The sequence below is a fragment of the Camelus dromedarius genome, chromosome 27 (genome assembly GCF_036321535.1).
Source record: "Camelus dromedarius isolate mCamDro1 chromosome 27, mCamDro1.pat, whole genome shotgun sequence".
NCBI classification, from domain to species: Eukaryota; Metazoa; Chordata; class Mammalia; order Artiodactyla; family Camelidae; genus Camelus; species Camelus dromedarius.
Window position 1 is genome coordinate 18,492,983 of NC_087462.1, and position 19,620 is coordinate 18,512,602.

General features: G+C 47.2%; 1 protein-coding gene across 1 annotated transcript in view; it reads left to right on the plus strand.

The window, feature by feature from the left end:
* Positions 1-19,620, plus strand: part of DOCK2 (dedicator of cytokinesis 2) — a 371,400-nt gene that overhangs the window by 296,556 nt on the left and 55,224 nt on the right. Inside the window, exons 30-32 of the mRNA XM_010980444.3 lie at positions 2,939-3,017; positions 12,805-12,905; positions 12,995-13,053. Coding sequence (XP_010978746.3) covers positions 2,939-3,017; positions 12,805-12,905; positions 12,995-13,053 — 239 coding nt within the window. The remainder of the gene's footprint in view (positions 1-2,938; positions 3,018-12,804; positions 12,906-12,994; positions 13,054-19,620) is intronic.

Sequence of the window (19,620 nt, forward strand, 5' to 3'; positions counted from 1 at the left end):
TTTGTCGCTGCTGAGAAAACGTGTAAGACCCCTCATTTTCATATCGTATTAGACAGTCTGAGATGTTTGTACATAATGTGACAGCCACTCAGTGCATTTCCATCTGGGGAATCAGACACTCCTCTTCAAGGAGAAAATATCGATTTTTTTTTCCAAAGACATATTAACAAATGACAGAATAACAAAACCGGAGGAATCTCACTTTTTTGGCAGCCTGATGGGGTGGAGGGTTTTGTGGGGTTTTTATTGCCCGTCTTTACATGGTCCTGCTTCCCTTGGAACTGGTTGATGACTGGAACTTGTCCTCTGACTGTCCTATTTTGCTGTTGGTTCCCGCTTTGGAAGAAGAATGAAGCAACCCAAAGGAGTCTGAGCGGCCATGGATACCGTGTCACTGTTGTCACTGTGCGTCAAGCACTGTGCTCAGCACTTACCGTGCATTTAAAGGTGGCATTAAACCCTGCAGCCACCCTGCGAGAGGAGTGGCATTGCTGCTGTTTCACAAGCAAGGAAACGTAGATGTCAAGCATATTAACATGTCTGAAACCCACACACCTGGGACGTGGCAAAGCCAGAAGTCATATCCAGTTGTGTGTGTGCAACAAATCTTGTGATCCCAATACCAGAATGCACTGCCTTCTTTGTTAACATTTAAATGTTTACTGAACACCAGCCCAGGTTCCTTACAAGCGATGCCCGATGTAGCACACGTGTGTTTGTCCTTCTCACACTCGCGGCCCACCCGAAATATACCTGCAGCTTTGGGGGACATTTCCGATGCGTCCTGAGAGCTTCCTGCTTCTTTCACTCTCTGGGCTTTCTCTGGCTGCAGGAGAGCGCTCAGCCTACCTGCAGGGCTGGCCAGAGGTGCTAGGGACTTACTGTCCACAGGAGCAACTTTCAGCCTGTGAGGAGCTGGCATTATTGGGTAAATAGCCCGGGACACTTCTGATGCTCAAGTATGTTCGAGACAGTCTCTCAGAAGTTGCCAAGCAAAGTGGAGTCCTAGTTATCACCCAAAGCAATAAAAATAACCTCCTAATAAACACTTCCTTTTACTGGCTTCCCATTGGTAGCCAAATAGACATTTTCCCTGGACCAGTCACTCAATAGAGGAATTATTGATTGTCTGCTGTTAATTACAAATTGTAGACAGTAGTACAGGTAAGATCTGGCCTTTGCTCTCTCAGATTTTACAAGCAGGCGTGTGCACACACACCGCACACACACACACGCACACTGGAGACTTGGCCACAGTTGGGCATATAGCTGTCAGGAGGTGATAGCAAAAATCCAGGAGAGAAATCATGATGGCTTGTTGCGGGTCAGTGGCAGTGAAAGATGAGAAGTAGTTGAATTTGGATATCTTCTGAAAGTAATGCTAAGAGGTTTTGCCGACGGGTCATGTGTAGGATAAGAGAGAAAGAGGATAGTCACGGATGCTGCCAGTCTCCCCACCCCTAAGCAATGGGAAGAATGGAGTTGTTCTTAATTTAGACGGGAAGACGATGGAAAGAGGGCAGATAATAGGAGCAGACTTTTTGACATGTATGTTTGAGGTGCCTGTTAGTTATCCAAGCGCGGGTACAGAGCAGAGAGCTGGAATGCAAGCTGGAGCTCAGAGGAGAGGCCAGGAGGAAGATATAAAATTTGGGAGTCAAAGGCGTGTCGATTGGAGAGTAGATGAGATCATGGAGGGAGTCTCTGAATTCAGGAAAGGACAGTCTAGTGCGGGAGACAGTCATTAATGAGTCACACAAATAAATCACCGTAGACCATGATGAACTCTGAGAAAGGCAATTGCACTGACCATCCTCTGGGAGACACAAAGATGCAGCAGATCCTGTCCTAAAGAGATTAGAAGGAGGGCGCATTCTACACAAGGGAAGAACACAGCTAAGCACTCAGAAAACAACCAGAAGCACAGAGCAATAGTGAGAAGTGAGTCTGGCAACGAAGGTGGGGTCCAATCACAGGGGCCATTGACTGTCAAGAGAAAGAGTTTGGACTCATCCTATGGGCAGTGGGGGGCCCCTGAAGTGAGCGATGGGCATGATTGGAACTGTCCCATAGGACAAGGCACTCTGGAGGTTGAGAGGGCAAGAGAGAGGGGGCTGCAGGACCAGTCAGCAGGGAGGAAGGAGAGGAGGAGGTGGAGAAGGAAGAAACGTAATTTGACATCAGATACCGAACTGTTCAATCTGCATAGCATTTGATCAGCATCACCGCTTCGAGGAGAAGACCGGGGAAGCGGTGTCTATGGGAGGTGCATGGAAAAGGGATCATTAAACCACTGTTTATAACAGAAAATGCTGAGAAACAACATAAAGGTCCATCAATAAAAGACTAATTAAATAAACTGTGAGACGGGTATTCAGTGGAATGCCCTGTGATTAAAAGGGATGATATATATCTGAGTTCATTGGCATGAAAGGAACACAATTTATTATTGAGTGAAAAAGACAGGCTGTGAAGCAGAATTTATCATTTAACCCCCATTTATCAAAATGATACTTTAAAAATATTGTTCGTGTATGTACATCTGGGGAGACATTTGAAATGATGTTCATCAGAATGTCAATATGGTTTTCCCTAGATGGTAGGATTGGTGGTCTGTTTGTTTGTTTGTTTTTTCGTTTGATTTGAGAGGAGGCAATTTTTCGTTCTGTCTTTCCACATGGCATGAATTTTCTGCCCTAAGCTTGTCATAGTTTAAACAAAACAGAATACCATTTTCCTAAAGGAAGTCAAACAGGCAGAGCAGGGCAAATGTGGCCCCAGGTCTACAATGTGAGCAGGTGTTAATGTGGGTCAGCCGACACCTCCCTTGGGTCTTTGGGCCGCTGCCTGCGGGAACCTGGATCTGGAGCATGGGGGAGGGCTGTCTGGGGCAGAGTGCTCAGATGGCCTGCTGACCTTCTCCCCTCTTCTCTTCCAGGGTCTTCCTGAGAGCTATCAACAAGTTTGCAGAAACCATGAACCAGAAGTTCCTGGAAAACACGAACTTTGAGTTTCAGGTGAGTGGGAGACAGCAGAGTTGCCCTTGGAGTGCCCTGGCAGGGCTGCGCCGGCATCCTGGGCTGATTGCTCCAGCAGACACATCCCAAAGCACTCGGAAGGTGTGCCTGTGTCTCTGGGGGTTTGCACAGAGCAGTGGCAGCGGGGAGGGAAGTACTCAGAGTTTGGAACCAGGCCCTTGATTAGATAGTCATCAACTGAGCAGCATATGCAAATATGACTGTATAATGTATCTTGTACTGAAGAGGATACGTGTTCATTCCTTGTCAGAATGGGTGCCGCCTTTTAAAAATATGTCACATTTTTTTTACTTATCTATTCACTGGAACCTAGAAAAGTAGCCATTCTTAGGTACTGAGAGAGAAAGCTCACTAGTACATTTCTGTGACTTTATGATTCCTCCAGAAGGCAGACAAGACCTGGGACCTCTGTGAGATTCAGGGGCACCAAAGCATGTTCCTGGGGCAAACAGAGAGATGCATGTGCTCAAGGTCCAGGCAAGAAGAACCAACACTTCAGAGCCTTGTGGACAAGCTCAGGTTGCTACCTCTGGCAGGGGGTATAAGAGAGAAGACCCCTAAAAGGGGATCCCCCGCTCCAGGGAAGCCCCTGACCCCAGGATCTCTGGCAGCACAAGCTTAGGGCGCAGCCAGTGAACTGGGGCAATGCCCGGGGTGTTCGATCCCTGTCTGGGCTTTGGCCTCTGATCAGGCAAGCACCCCTAGATGAGGGCTGGACTGAACCCGTGCCTCAGCTGACTCTGCTGTAAAATGCTCACAACACCTCCTGTTGCTACTTTGTAGGATTTTTCCAGAGCCGGAATGTGCCAAGGCACTTGCTGGGGGAATTCACTTGTAAGGTCCCAATGGTTTCCATTCAAATACTTCCTCCACCAAGAGGCCCCCCTGCCTGACTCCTCTCTGAAGGGCCCCCTGCAGCCCCAGGCTCACTACGTACCACCACGTAGCCTGCCCTGGCCTCTTCGTTGCGTCCTGTGCCGTCTCTCCCGTTTGTCCTGTGCCGTCTCTCCCGTTTGTCTGTGTGCAACTCTCTCTCTTTCCTCTGGTAGAAGGTGAGCTCGGGGAGTGCGAAGATCTTTTTCTCGCAGGGGTGTGCCCTGTGCCCGGACATAGTGGGTCTCCCTGGGGAGGTCATGCCTGGGCTGAGGTCTGTGAGGTCCTCTCTGCTGGACAGCAGCAGCCTCTAAGTCCTTAATGAACGTTATCTTTGAATAAGATTCTCTCCCACTACCTTGCATTTAAATCAGGCAGCTGAACCATAGCGATAACGATGATAAAAGGAATGGCTGCCCCTTTCTGACGGCGTTACACGTGCAGATCTCGCGAGAAGCTCCTCATGCCTTCTCTTTCCCAGTCCTTACAGCTTCTCTGCCAGTTAGTTATTATGACTACTGTTTTCGCTGCTGGTGGGAGGCGGGCTCCAGGACTCTTAAGGCGCTGATCAGGCAGCCTGCAGTCACACAGCAGGTCAGGGCAGAGGTGGGACGAAAGCAGAGCAGTTTCTGGCACCAAACCCCGCAGACCCCCGCGGCCACAAGCTGGAGATGGAGCTTCACCACTGCACTGGGTTGACCATTTGGCAGGGTCTGGGTGAGAGTTATAAATCTTTGACATGGAAACAAAACATGTCACTCTGGCTGTTTGAATCGGAAGTGTTTGATCCCCTTCCAAATGCAGCCCAGATGCCTGCAGGCTCCTGTTGCGAGTACAATCAGGGAGTTATTAAGGCCATTGCTTTTCTGGAGGGGCAGCTTGGAACAGCACACCTAGAGGCTGGCGACAGGGCAGTGTTTGGGCCATAAAACTGTTGGCTGGTTTGTTCATCTCTTTCCGTGGGCGTAGGCAGTTATACCCTGGAATCTGCTTTCCTGACTCTGGCTCTCCTCATGGTCTTAGAGGGGTACTTTCCTAGAGAAGCTCAGCTTCCATCCTTCATGCCATTCTTTTAGGTTTTACACAGTTTTCCTGAAAGAAAATCTGCATCTGAGAGCTGCCCAGAGAAGTGGGGGCTTCATACATGGAAGGAGGGCTGTGTGAGTTTAGGCAAATTACTTTACCTCTCTGTGCCTCAGTTTCCTTAACATCAAATTATGACATTAATAGTAGCTACCTCATTGGATTGTTGAGAGGATAAAGTCAATTAATTCATGTAAGACATACAGAACAGTGCCAGGAACATGGTAGCTATTTAATAAATGTTAGCTCATTATAATTATAATAATTATCATTTTGATGATGATGATGGTTCTAAATGTGTCAGGTCTGGGAACTCGTATGTCAGTCCTCAGCCAACAGGACAGTAAAGAGGCATCTTTATGGTCACTGAACATTGCCTAAGGCTGTCCACACCCATGAGATTTTGTAAAATGGGAAAGTGGCCAACATTACAAAATGCAATAAGTCTCTTTTGCTAATGAAACTTCTATAGATATTTATTGGGAAGTACTCAAGAACACAGTCATTTTTCAGCCTTCTCTTTGTTCTCCTACCTTCTCCTCACTTGTATGAGAATGGATTTGTTCTCTGTACCCTGCCCGGAACACGCCTTGTTTCCTTCTTACGGTGCCATTAATTATGCATTTAATACCAGCGGGAACAGCATCCATCACTAAGCGTGGCTGGCCGTGGCAGCTGCTGTCCAGAGCAGGGGCAGCTGCAATGAGATTAGCCCTAATATCTTTTCCAGAACCGATTCAAAGGGCAAAAAGCAAGAAGCTCCGTGGGTGCCTCTCTGTAGAGGGCAAGACCTGGGAATTACAAAAATGATGTTTCCTGCTTGGGGCCAAAATAATTTGCATTCTCAGGCCCTATTCGGGATGCTGGGCCTTGACACTCACCTCCGTTTGCATGGTCAGGGAAGACCAAGAGAAGATTTCGAATTTAACTCAGCGGGAATGTTTGTTTTAGAGCAGTTCTCACCAGTCCAGGCTATTGCAGCGTGTCTCGGGAAATTCAGATGCAAAGCAGAGCACCGCCCTCCCCTCAGGGATCTTGCAGTCTCAGTAGTAGGCCGTAAATCCATCTTCTAGAATCTATGCTTTTGAAGAAGGTAACTAACCTTTATTAGATGTCTACTTAGGGCATTTTGGTCCTTACCATCAATAACCCTGGTAGGTTGGGGTATACCCATTTTACTGGTGAGTAAACTGAGCTTCAGAGAAGTGGTTGACTTTCTTGTTAAAGGTCATCTAATGACTAGGTAGAGCTGCTGGGATTCAACCTCAGGACTGTGCAAAGCCCAGGCTCTTTCCACACTTCTGCACTGTCTCTTAGAAACAAGGTTCCTTTCGGATGTAGGAGACAACTCTATGTAGCCCCAGAAACACTGTCTGCCCTCGTTAGCTCTCACTGGCCCTGTGCTAGAGAGCTCTACAATGATTGGCTGTGGCACTGGACTCTCCACGCTGGAATCTCTGATTGGTCCAGGAATCAGTGGTTGCACTTCATGTGTGCTCTTTGGCACTGGGTAAATTGTTTCCATCTTAGGCGCCTGTTGCTACTAAGCTCATTCTCTCAACTTGGGAAGCTCTAGTTGGCTGTGCCTTTGGTATTCCAGCCTTGGCCTTGAGGCATTTCTGGATCAGCTTCTGGGTACCAGCCGCTTTGGGATCACTTTTGAACCTGTACCAGAGACCCTGTGAAATGTAAATCTTCCAGAATATTCCCAGCCAGTGGTGGAGGAATGAGGGCAGGCTCGGTCTTTATAATGGGAAATATAACCAGTGATGGCAAAAAATAAAGAAAAGGTGAGTGAGGGAGTACAGACAGAGAGAGAGTAGAGCACTCACTGAAGCCCTAAAGAGGCCAGAGCACTGCCCGCAGGGAGGCTCGTGGTGGGACACCGCCACCAGGCAAAAAGATGGTCATGTGCTTGCAGGGAGCTTCTGCAGCCCTGCCTGCTTCAGCCTCAGGGCCCCAGCCAGCCTCTGGCCTGATGGTCCCAAACTGAACCCATAATTGGAACTTTCACTCCTAGAATCAATGGCATTGTCAGAATGGCCATGACAGCTGGGTCTGCCCCACAGAGGAGGGTACACTGACTGCATTTCAGCAACCCTGGGTGTTGGATGTTTTTTTTTTTTTTTAAATCAGAATTTGGGGTAAATGATAATTCAAGGCCATTGAGAAAGAATCTTATAGGATCAAACATTCTTGATGTCTGTGCTGTCAGGACATCTGGTGAACCAATGGAAACCTCAACTAACAGCAAAGGCTAACAGAAACCAAAAAAGGAGTAGAGGAGTGATCTTGGCAGAAGAGCAGAGTGGGGTAAAGAATACAAGTTCTGGAGGGAGAGAGACGCTTGGGTTCAAACGCCAGCTTCACCATTTTGTAGCTGTGTGACACAGGCAAGTTGTTCAACCTCTCTGGGCCTCAGTTTCCTGATCTCTAAAATGGGGAGAATCATAATACAAATCTCATAGTTTCTGGGGAGGATTTAACAAGAAAACCTGTGGAGTACTGGGCTCATTAATGAACTCATTCAACAAATGTTTCCTGAGCACATGCTGGGCTAGACACGATGCTAGACACGGGACATACAACAGTGAATAAAAAGATGAGGTTCTTGCCTGCATGATGCTTGCATCCAGTAAAGGAGACAGAAAATAAATTAGCTCTGCTTAAAACGTGTCATGAATCCCGTAAACAGGGCATAATGAGGGTGAATAATGGACAGATCGACTTTAGCCCAGGCAAGCTGGGAAGGCTTCCCCAGGAAATAAGTTTTGAGCTGAGATCACAAGACTGAGCAGGAATTTACTAGGTAGCAATTTCCTCAGTTAGTCCTTATAACTACTCCCTTTCGATACTACCTAAAGAATCAGAGAGGTAGGGTCACTTGCCTGCAACAGTGCAGCTGGTAATTGGTTTGGAATCCTGGAAGGCAACCTGACAGCATCTATCAAAACAATCAACAAAGATAACAAACAAACAAACAATAACCAAATCTGCTTGGGCCCCGTGCCTTAGCCGTGCCACCTCTAGGAACGTGTACGGCATGACAGTCTCTCATGCATGAAGATGGGTAAACAAGATGTTGATTACAGCACCGAAGCTAGAGAAGAAAAAAGTTGGAGTCAAGCTTAATGACTATAAATAGGGAATTGGTTCAAATTAAAGTACATTCTTAGAGCAGAAGACCATGCAGCCATAAAAGAGAATGAAGCGGACTTGTATACGCTAATGTGGAGACATCTGCAATAAATAATGATGAGAGAAAGAAACAGAGTACAGCAGACTATTAAAAAAAAAGATGCCCATATGTATGTTTGTTTACACATAAAAATTTTTGGAAGGATATTCAGGAAATTCTTAGCAACATCTTCTTCTGGGAAATTAGACTAAGGTCCAAGGTAGGCTGGAAAGTAACTTTTTTTCATTATTTAATCTTTCCTACCATTTAGTTCTTTACTGTGTGTGTATGACGTTTATGATTTTTGCGCCTTAATTAAAAATAGCTGAATTCTAGTTACACCCACCAGCAGTGTGACTGAGCGGTCATTTAATTTATCTGAACCTCGCTGTTTACATCTGTGAAGTAATAGTTAGGCCAGATGAACCTTAAATTGATTGCAGCTTTCACCTTCTATTGTCTTGTGATTCCAAAATATTAAATTCCCAATCAGAAATCACCTCTCCTCCCTGGGGAAAAGGGACCCGTGTGTTTTGCTCAAGACCCTGTGGCTTCTCTGAGCAGCTAAGCTGGGCTCTTAGTAATTTGCCACCAGGCAGCTTGGGGCAGAGAGGAAAGAAAAATCTGGGGGCCTTTGGAAACAACTGGGGAATTTCTATAACAAAACGGTGATCGATAAACAGATATTTTCTGGAGCCCAGCTATATTCAAGCCATTGTGCTTGATTTGCCATTAAGGACACAAATAAATGGAAGACAGGAGCCTTGTTACTCATGAAACTTACAACTGGAAAAGCCTGCAAATACTCTGCAACCAGCACTGTGACCAGCATCATCGCTCCTTCTACTGAGCGCTTGGCAGGCGGATGCCTTCATGCTCGTGTTATTTCATCCAGCACTGACAACAGTCCTCTGTGGTGGTTACCGTTATGTCACAAGTAGGGAAAATGAGGCTCAGAAAAGTCAAACAAGCAGCCAAAGGCAGCCCAGCTAGCCAGAGAGAACTGGTGTCCAGACCCTAGTCTGTGAGATGCTGGTGCCTGTGCTTTTAACCCCAGGATGGTAGTGTCATGGGAAGAAGTGAGTGACAAGGTCAGGTGCAGGACAGTGGACCCGCACCTGTGGCTGCACCTAGCAGGTGCTACTCAGATCTGGAAGGGTGGAGCAGTCCTGATGTGCTCTGCCTTCTGGGAAGGCCTCGTGAAGGAAGTGAGTCTTGAACTGGGCTCTGATGGAATGATGGGGCTTAAATGCTGCAGGTGTGAGAAGCCCTGGGAGCAAAGCCGAGGAGGTCAAGATGCTCATGTTCTGTCTCTGAGTCTGAGCAGACCACCCCGCCCCCTCCCCTGGAATAGGCAGCTCGCTGAGGGAGAGAACGCTAGAAATTGCCTGAAAAGCCAGGTTAGTTCATTTGGTTCTGATTCTTCAGAAGCAAGAGGCGGAGGCATCGTGAGTGCCCAGCGGGGTCTAGTCGTGGCCACTGCTCAGCTCGCTGGCCTTGCACGGAGCCGCTAACCTTGAGGGCCTTCCCTCGGTTCCAAAGTCGGCCCCGCAGAGCCCCGAGGGCAGAGCTGGGCAGGGGCTGTGGGTGAGATGCTTAGGGGCACCATTTCTGGTCCACTGAGAACAAGGAGCACTACATCTGTGGTCTCATGGTCCACAAAGATCTTCAAGCAGGGAAGTCAAAAGAAAATTAGGTCTGCTCTTTAAGTACATACCCAAGAGAGTTGTAAACATACGTCCACACAAAAAGGTGTATGTAGATGTTCAGAGCAGCATTATCTGTAGTAGCCAAAAGGTGGAAGCAACTCAGATGTCCATCATGGATAAACACAATGTGGTTTATCCATAAATGTTTATATCCAGAACAGTATTCATGAATAAACAGGAGGAAGCACTGACACCTGTGACAATATGGATGAACCTTGAAAACATCATGCTTGGTGAAAGGAGCCAGACATGAAAGGTCACATCTTTTACGATTCCATTTCTACGAAATGTCAGAAGAGGCAAATCCGCAGAGACAGAAGTAGCTTTGTGACTGCCAGGGGCTGAGGGCGGGAAGAATGCGAGAGACTGCTAATAGGCAGGTTCCTTTTAGGGTGATAAAAATGTTCTAGAATTAGATAGTAGTGGATTAGTTACTACCTTGTGAATATACTAAAACCCACTAAACTATATACTTTAAAAAGTTAATGTTATGTGAATTATATCTCATTTTTTAAAAAAGAAAATCAGGAATGGGGTAACAGAAAACATCTTCGAAGGACTAAGTCAGATGGAATAGAGGCTGGCAAGAAGCTGAGCTCGATCTGACATGTCTATGTGTTTGCAAACATGTTTGGGGGATATTTCTAGAGTTATTCTCAAAAGTGACAGTAATTCAACTTACTTTGTCATATGTCTATTCCCTGTTGTATCCTGATTAATCTTATTTCATTCCCTAAATTCAGGAATGTTTTTTACCCTAAAAATAACCCTTTCCATGTCCTTTGACCAGGTTTTCCCTTTACTTGGCTGCTTGTTTCTATCCTGGTCTCAAAGAGGAGGAGGTGTGGGCTCTGGGCTTACACAGACCAAAGCAGCACATTTCCAGGACCTGCAGGTCATGGGGTCTCCAGGAGGAAGGACAGTCAGAATGGCCAGGAGACGACCTGCACTGTGTGTTTGGATAAGCGAGGTTACTATGGAAACAGAAGAGCTTGAGATCTGATTCTAAGGGTGATGGGAAGCCTTCGGAGGACTTTGAGGAAGGGAGTGATAGGATCCGATCCTTTTGGGCTCTGTGTGCTGTGTTGACTTTATGGGGACCACAAGCCAGGAGGCCACTTCACTGCACCCTGGGAGAGACTTGGTCTTTTGTATGCTGGGAGATGAAGTTTCAAGTAAAGAAGGAACACGCATTCTCCCTCAACAGAACATGGGCTGCATGAGGGCAGGGACTGCTGTCTGTGTAACCACTGCCCTGTCCCCACATGATGACAATGCCTGGCCCATAGATGATGTTCAGTAAATACATGTTAATGCATCCTCAGCTAAAGACTGACCTTGGTGTGTAGAAAGAGCCCCGAATGTCAATCAGTAGGCATGGGTTTAAAATCCCAGCTCTGCTGTGGGTATAACAAGCTGAGTGAAATACTTAACTCCTCCAAGCCTCAGTCTCCTCATCTGTAAAATGGGGCTAATAATAGCTGCCAAGTTTTGAGAGATGAAAGGAGGAATGTATGGGAAAGTGCCTGGCCCGTGGTAAAACGAAGGGCTTGTTCTGCTTCTTTCTGAAACTGGAACCACAAGCCCGTTGGAAAGTAATACTCTGGGCAGCAGTAAAGACATTATTGGGGGCAGGGCGGCCTTTTACTTGTCCATCTGAAACCTCCCATGAACATCTCTGAGTGAAGGATGAAAGTCTCTCGACAAGTGATTTGTCTAGCCAGCGTTACCCCTCCTCTTGCTATTCAGTGTTGAGAGGGGGCCGCAAGTGGATGGGCTTTGTCCAGCAAAGCTGTCCTCCTCTTGCTCCTGGTAGGGCCACGGCATCTTGTAATAACAGCCCTTGAGCACTAGAGGTGCCAGGTTGTATGTACTGTTTGCTTTAGTGCCAAAGGAGTCAATAATGAAAAGAATAATGAGGTTGACCAGTGCTCTGGGGCTCTGAGATTCATGCCCTTTAAACACATCACCTTTACTGCAGCCCTCTGCAGTGGATACAGAGGGTGCCCCTTTTGCAGACGGCTTCACTGAGGCTCAACAATACCTTGGCTTGGGTCTCCATCTCTCAGGTTCTGTAGCCTGTGTCAGGATCACTGTCACTGCTGCTAATTTGGGGGGCACTAGCCCTGCACTGCACACTTTGCTGGATCTGTTCACCAGGAGCAGGTCCAGTGGGTTCTGGTATCAGTCTCCGCATTTAGCACCAAGAGATCATGTAAATGTTAAAATTATGACAAGCCTACCCATAAACTGAACTGAGCACCAGAATCACCCAGAGTGCTTGTGAACACACAGACTTCTTGGCTTTGATTCAGTAAGTCAGGGGTGGGGCCGGAGATGTTGCTTTTCCAACAAGTGCCCAGGAGATGCTGATGCTTCTCATCCAGGGCCACACTTCGAAACCATCGAACTAAAGGGAAGAAGGAAGCAAAATATTCTAGGACTGAACAGGTTGCAGGCTGGTCCTCGGAGCTGTCGGGTGAATTAGGGAGGACTTCCAGAGAGGCTGAGCGTCTCTTCAATACTTACTCCTCATCACCCCGTAATTCTAGGGCAGAGAACCAGCTCATCGGGGCACCCAGCTGGGGCGAGTTATTTGTCTTTCAAAAAAAAACCCAAAATGAAGCAAAACAACAACAATAAAAAAAAAAAAAAAGCAGCCCTAAAATCTTCCTCCTTGCCTAAATCCCGTTGTCAGAGAGAGGACGTGGTCAGAGCCCAGAGAAATCCGTCCATTGTCCTCGCTTTGGCCGGGATGTTCGTTTCCAAGTCAGTGCCAGTTAGAAAATTGCAGTGCACAGAATGAAACTGGTTCTGCCTCTGTCTTCTGCCATCTTCGTAAATTATTCACATTACCCAGCATTTAATACGCTTTCCCACTTCAGACCCGCTCCATGACTGTTCTCTACTCTTTCATTTACAGCTGTGGAACAACTATTTTCATCTGGCAGTGGCTTTTATCACTCAGGATTCTCTGCAGCTGGAGCAGTTCTCGCACGCCAAATACAACAAAATCCTGAATAAGTAGGTTGCATTTGGATCTCCTGGGTGGGGGGAGGCTGGTGAGAGTCTCTGGGCTGGTGCCTGAAGCAGACATCTTTTGTTCCTCCTAGGTATGGGGACATGAGACGGCTAATTGGCTTCTCCATCCGTGATATGTGGTACAAGCTGGGTGAGTAGGCACATGCATCCAGACAGACACATCTGCACATGCCCGGCTCCTTCCTGAAGGCCATCTGTTAAAGGGCCAGGGAGGTGTCAGCAGTGGGAGCTTGAAGTAATAGTTTATCACTGTACACGCTCCGGGTCCTTAACAAGTGCCTGGTGAGAGAAGGTGCCCATCCCCACCTCCCACCCCCCAAAAATAGCTGTGGCTCTGCTTCCTCTTGATGCCCCTGAGGGGTTAAGAAGTGAAATTGGAACTTATCCAGAGGAGAAGGAGCACAACTGCTGTGGGAATGGACATCCTCGCACGTCACACGCGTGCTTCCTGCTGCTTGGTAAGCCGGTCCACATCCTACTTCATATGTGATGTTATGATCTACAAAAGACCCTCCAGCCTCATGGGGGAGAACTGATTCTGTGGGAGACAAGGGTCTTCTGTGATGTTACTTGAGCTGGAAGGTGACCCCAGAAGCTCTCCCTGCTTCACTGAGCTACAGGAATCATGTGTGCCGAGTGGTACCCGTGGGAGGAAGGGGAGATGGGATTGGGAAGACATTTACAGAAAGTCTGACTCAGACCTGTGCTAAGGAGATCTTATTTAATCTTCACATCACCTCCTGCAAGATGGAAAAATTTCCCCCTCCTTTTATTGATCAGGAGACTCAAAACGGGAAGTAACTTGCTTGAGATGAAACAGCAGCAAGTCCCAGAGTCTGGCTTTGATTCCACGAAGATTGAGGTCACATATCTCTACCCAAGGCTTGAACCCTACTCCATAAGTAGGTGTAGAAAGAATGAATAGATGGATGGATGGATGAAAAAACAGTAAAGAGTAATGAGGTATTTTCATCTCCGATTTTTGTGCACCCTCCTTGACTCTCCGCTGCCGAATTGTTCTGCCCTGGGCTTGGATGTGGACCCTCTCCACCTGAGGCACTGCAGGACTGTGCCCATCTCTTGGATTCAACCCAAATTACCTCCTCTGACTTTGCTTCTTACCTCCCCAGATCTCTTAGTGTCTCTCAGTCCCCATCTGGTTTGCTAGACAGCAGTTCCTTGCCCTTTGCAGCAAGGACCACTCACTGTAGGGGGAGCAAATTGGATAGACAATCAGTCTGGGTTCAGCATTTGCTGTTAGCAACACGCTCAGGCCAAGAGCCCACACTAGTAACAGGAGGGTTGTGGACTGGCTCACAAAATCAGAGAGGTGGGGTCCCAGGCCCAGAACAGACTGCCGCATCTCTGCCTGGGGACTCGCCCTATGAATTACATGCTGAGACCCGAAGAAAAGGGAGCTGAGCGTGCTGGGCCTAACCTGGGGAAATAGCGCCTTCTCGCAGGGTGCCTGTGATCACAGGAGCAGAAGAGCAAAAACTGGGCGAGCGAAGCCAGGGAGGCCACCCCCACGTCAGAGCTTCTATCATTTTCACATTTGCCGCATCTGGATGGAACCTAATTTTCCTGTTCTGGCTGGTGAATCATGAAAGCCAGGCCTGTCAGCTAAGACCTAAAGGGTAGGGCCCAGGCAGCCTGAAGGGGCCGATGCGTGTTAAACCCACAGAAATCCATAGAGCAGGTGCTGTCAACATTCGGGGTCAGATAATTCTTTGTTGTGGAGGCTGCCCTGTGCTTTGTGGGGTATTTAGTAACATCCCTGGCTTCTACCCACCAGGGGCCAACAGCATCCTCTCTAGTTGTGACAAACAAAAAACTCTCTAGGCATTGCCAAACGTCCTATGTATGTGTGTACGTACGTGTGTGTACAAAACTACCCCCATTTGCAAGCCACTATCATAAAGAAATACCACCTCTGCCCTGTTTTTGTAGAAGCCCATGCCTTTATCAATCTATCTTTTGTTTCTCCACTTTGGATAAGGACAGGGATATAAGAAATATTTTATTTTCATTCACCATTACTCTACAATAGGAAAAAAAAAAAATACAGTGCGAGTGAAGGCCTTCCTAGAAGCCAGCATCTGGCCCTGGGGTCAGGGATACGGGAAGGAGGAGCAGAGCTTGCAGCGAAGTGAAGCAGATGTGCCCCAGCTAAAAGGGACAGTTGCTGTCCTGCTCCGGGTAACTGCCGTCCTATTAGAATGCAAGGCTGATGTCACATCTTCCCAGTTTTCAAAAGAAGCCAGGAAACATAATTTTGAAATGCATTTTCCAATTTATGACTATTGGTGATAACTCATTGAAAGTTTCAAAAACATAGAACGTGTCCAGTGAAACAGGGGGCCTAGATTCAGTTTGCATATGAGTTTGTGTGTTTGCGTTCTTTGCTTTACAATAGCAAAGACTAGACAAAGCCATGGTGGGCTTCCTTCCCCAGCTCTACACCCCAGGCATTGCCAGAACTTCAAAACAGGGATATCTGTTCGTGCTTTGTTTGTTTCCAGTTCTACCACACCGCCTGCTCTTTTCTGGATGTCCTTCTCTGCCGTTGTTTTGCACACAGAAGATTTTATTTAGATATAGATTATGTTTTGGCAGGCGTTCCCCCACTCCCAATTATGCTGATGAATGAAAAGATGGTACCACACAATCTACCTGCTTAGAATCACAGAGCATCAGAGCTGGAAGGACCCTTTAGAGATCATATTGTCCAGCATTTTTCAAACGTTTCTTTTTAGCTGAGGGCCAATAAAAAAAAAAAAAAAAACTCATGCTCAATACAGAAACTGGATGAAAGCTGGGCTATTCTAATTGAAGTGAGGCGGGGGGCCCGGAGCCCATTATAATGGGCTGCTTCTGAGCTCCCATGTAGACCCCCTGAGGATTTTCAGGGGAGAAATCCTGAAGCACTTCAGAGAATAGTTTGAAGCTACAGGTCTGGTCCAACCCACCATTTTACCAGTGAGGATAATGAGACACAGAGAGGCAGAGAGGTGTGTTCAGGATCATATAGTGAATTAGAGGGAGACTGAGGACAGGCACCCTGGCGTGAGTGTTTGTCCAGAAGCATTACGGACTCCTTGTTATATGCAAGTACCTGTAGGATGAATTAATGCAATTAGAGATATACTTGTTAGGGCTTTGGGGTGGCAAGAAAGAGTTGCTGACTGTGGCTGCCTTCGTTGGAGAAGGTACTTAGTGGAAGGGCAAAGGAGAACCAGGCTACGAAAGGCAGGGCCAGAGCCACTCTCGGCTCCAGGGAAGGTAGTATGATGTTGCCTTCAGGATGGTCCACCCCTGCATCACTCTGCCAAAGGCCCAGACTTCAGAAGACACCATTCTTTCAGCCTTCCTTGGATGACCTCTCCATCAATGTCCCCGCAAAGCCTACAGCCGTCGAGGGAGGCAGAGTTTCCTAAAATAAAATGTTTATGGAGTTATGGAGAGGTCAGACGAAGCCACAGATGTCCACTGCAGAAAACAAGAAATGAAACATGTTTTTGCAACGGTGGCCACGCCCTCACCTCTTGGCCTGGACTCCAAGGAAGAGGAAGGTGTATCAGCCTGAAAGGGTATTCCTGCTGCTCATTTAGTTACATGGCTGCCTTCTCCTTGCCTGACTCCTTCAGGGATGAGAGAACAGAAGGAGGAAGCAGAGTGAATGGACGGTTCCCCGTCCCCACCTCACTCTGCATTCTGCCAGATGCTGGTATGAGCATGCTTTCTCAGGTGTGCTAATGAGGTTGATCTGCTAATCCAAACCAGGACTAAGCCCTGCACATATGAGGGACCAATGCAGTGAGAACACTGCACTGGGTAATGATGGGTTTTAAAGTGCGATTCACAGAATAACCAAGACAGAGTGAAACTTAGAAGCTATCTGTGGCAGATGAGGCTGAGCGCCCACACAGTAACCATTCTGTCCTTCTTCCTGGCTAACTGAACCCTGATTTTTTTTTTTTCACGATCACAATTTGCTCAGTTAACGTCTTGTAGCAAGCGATGGCCATGTGACCTAGCTCTGTCTGATGAGAATCAGCAGAAACAAACTTCTTGGGGCTTCAGGAAAACATTTTTTCCTAATTAAAATAAAAGGGAGGAGGACAAGTTCAATGAGTACAACACATTGTTTGCCCCTACTCCTTCCACCTCTTCCTTTCTGGAAAACAATAAGATGCCTGGGGGTGCAGAGCCACCTTGAAGCCCTGAAGAACAAAGTCACAGGTGAAGGATGGAGGAGCAGCTCCGGACTGACCATCCGTGACTTCTTGGTAAGGAAGGAAACGAAAGCAGAGCTTCCTCGGTGTCGCCGTGGTAATCAGACTCCTGTTACATCCCTACCCGATACATCATCTGATTCAACTCCCTGATTTTATAGGTGAGGTCACTGAGGCCCAGAGGGACACAAGGACATCCCCAAGGTCAACAGCCAGTCAGTGACTCAGCTGAGGCGAATGAGCCAGACTCTTAACCCAGAGTCCCATGTTCTAACTGATAACTCTTCCAGAATATGCAAAATATTTTCAAAGGGTATGAAATAGCCAGCTAACTGTGTTTTTCAAAGACTGCTGATAATGTGTAAATAATCATAATGCACGTGATGTTTTAAAATTTTGTTTTAATGCCCAAAGCAATCAGGGTGTGATCACCGTGATCATCGGTGTCATCATTTGCTTCTCATCAGGAAAGATACGAGCAACCCTGTGATGATAAGACAGCTAATTGCAAACATAATCTCAGGCAGGAAGATTATTCAGGGAAAAGTCTAGACAAATGTGTATGTGTGTGTGTGTGCATGCTCGCGTGTGCATACACGTGCATTTGAGAGAGAGGGTACATGCAGGGAGGTCAGTAGAGAGAAGGACCATGTGTTGGTGCCAGGGCCCAGCCACTAAAGTGTTAAGGCCATTTGTGCCTTTGGATCCTGGGATGATGCCGAAGATAACGTACTTTTTCCTGATAGTGTAGCACCATAACATTTGATTTCTGCTTGGAGTGAAGCAATGCACATTTTGCCAAAATAACTTTGTACTTAACCATCTCACATTCACTCGGGTTAGTGCTGGTCTGCTGTGTTAACAGTCTTCGTGGGAAAGAAAGACAAATTCCAGCGGCTGGCATCATGGCCTCACATGCAGGGAGGTCGCTCCCGGCAGAGCTGTGAGAGCAAGTGAGCCACTGCTTTTTAAGCGTCTCTGGAGTGCCCAGCTCGGTGCTGAGCTCCAGGGAGGGGCGGGAGCGCTGGGGAAGTGTAAGTTACAAGCGTAAGGTGTAAGAGTTCCTACCCTGCCTGGAAGAGCCCGCCATCCAGTTCTAAGAAAGTTTAAAGAACAAACGAAGAGCTTGTTCTTTAACATGAAATGTGTGGCGGAGACTCAGGAGCTCAGGCAAAACGGGGGATACGTGAGGACAAGGAGGCTGGCTCTGCTGAGTAAATGACTCTCAAATTAGACCCCAGGGTGGTTCATGTCAAAACTGAAAAGGGGCATGAGGAAGGGCAGGATTCCAGGAGAGCAACCAGCCCAAGCAAGCATGGCTTCTTAGAGCTGGGGAGAAGCTGCTGGGAAGAAATAGAACATGGGATTAGAGAGGCATGCATCCGTTCATTTACTGATTTAACAGCAAATATCGAGCACTGTATTAGGCAGAATAATAGCTCCCCAAAGGTGTCCAAGTCCTTATCCTCTGAACCTGTGCATGTGACACCTTACACGGCAAAGTGGACTTTCCAGGGGTGATTAAGCATCTTAAAGAAGACGACAGTATTCTGGACTGTCCAGGTGGACCCAGTGCAATTACGGGATCCTCATAAGTGAAGAAAGGAGGAAGGGGAGTCAGAGAGAGATTAGAAAAAGCAGCACTGCTGGCTTGGAAGATGGAGGAAGGGGCCGTGAGCCAAGGGGTGTGGGTGACCTCTGGAAGCTGGAGAAGGGAAGGGAACAGTTTCTTCCTTAGACCCTCCTGAAGGAACTCAGCCCTCCTCACATGTGACTCTAGCCCAGTGAAACCCATTTCAGACTTCTGACCTCCGGAGGTATAAGATTAATATGTGTTGCATTAAGCCACTAAGTCTGGGGTGATTTATAACAGCAGCGACAGGAAACGGATAGGCATACCCTGTAAACACCAGGCACTATGCCAGTGGCCAGAGCTACAACTGAAAACAGTCGTAGTTAGAGCCTTAACCCCCGACCTCATGGACTCTGCCCTGTAACATGCTAATTGCAGGGCTATTTAATCATGGTTGCAAAGGGGAAGGGCTGTAGAGCAGGAGTTGGGGGCACCCAGAGAGCGTGTAAAGGACTCCTGCCTAGTGAGGAAGCTGAAGGTGGCCTTGACAAGGAACGTGGGGAGCCCTGAGCTCCCGAGCAGTGCTGTCCTAAGGAACTAAATGCTCTAGTGCCCACATTTTTTAAAAGAGTACCAAAAGCAATGAAATTAATGTTAACTATATATATATAGAGAGAGAGAAGTATTGTCAGTTTACAAGGTGTCAATTTCTCATGTACAGTAAAATGTTTCAGTCGTATGTATACATACATATGTATGTTCATTTTCACATTCTTTTTCATTATAGGTTACAAGATAATGAATAGAGTTCCCTGTGGGAAATGATAACACTTTGGAATATAGGGTTAAATAAAATATGTGGTTTCTTTACAGAAGAACATGTAACCAA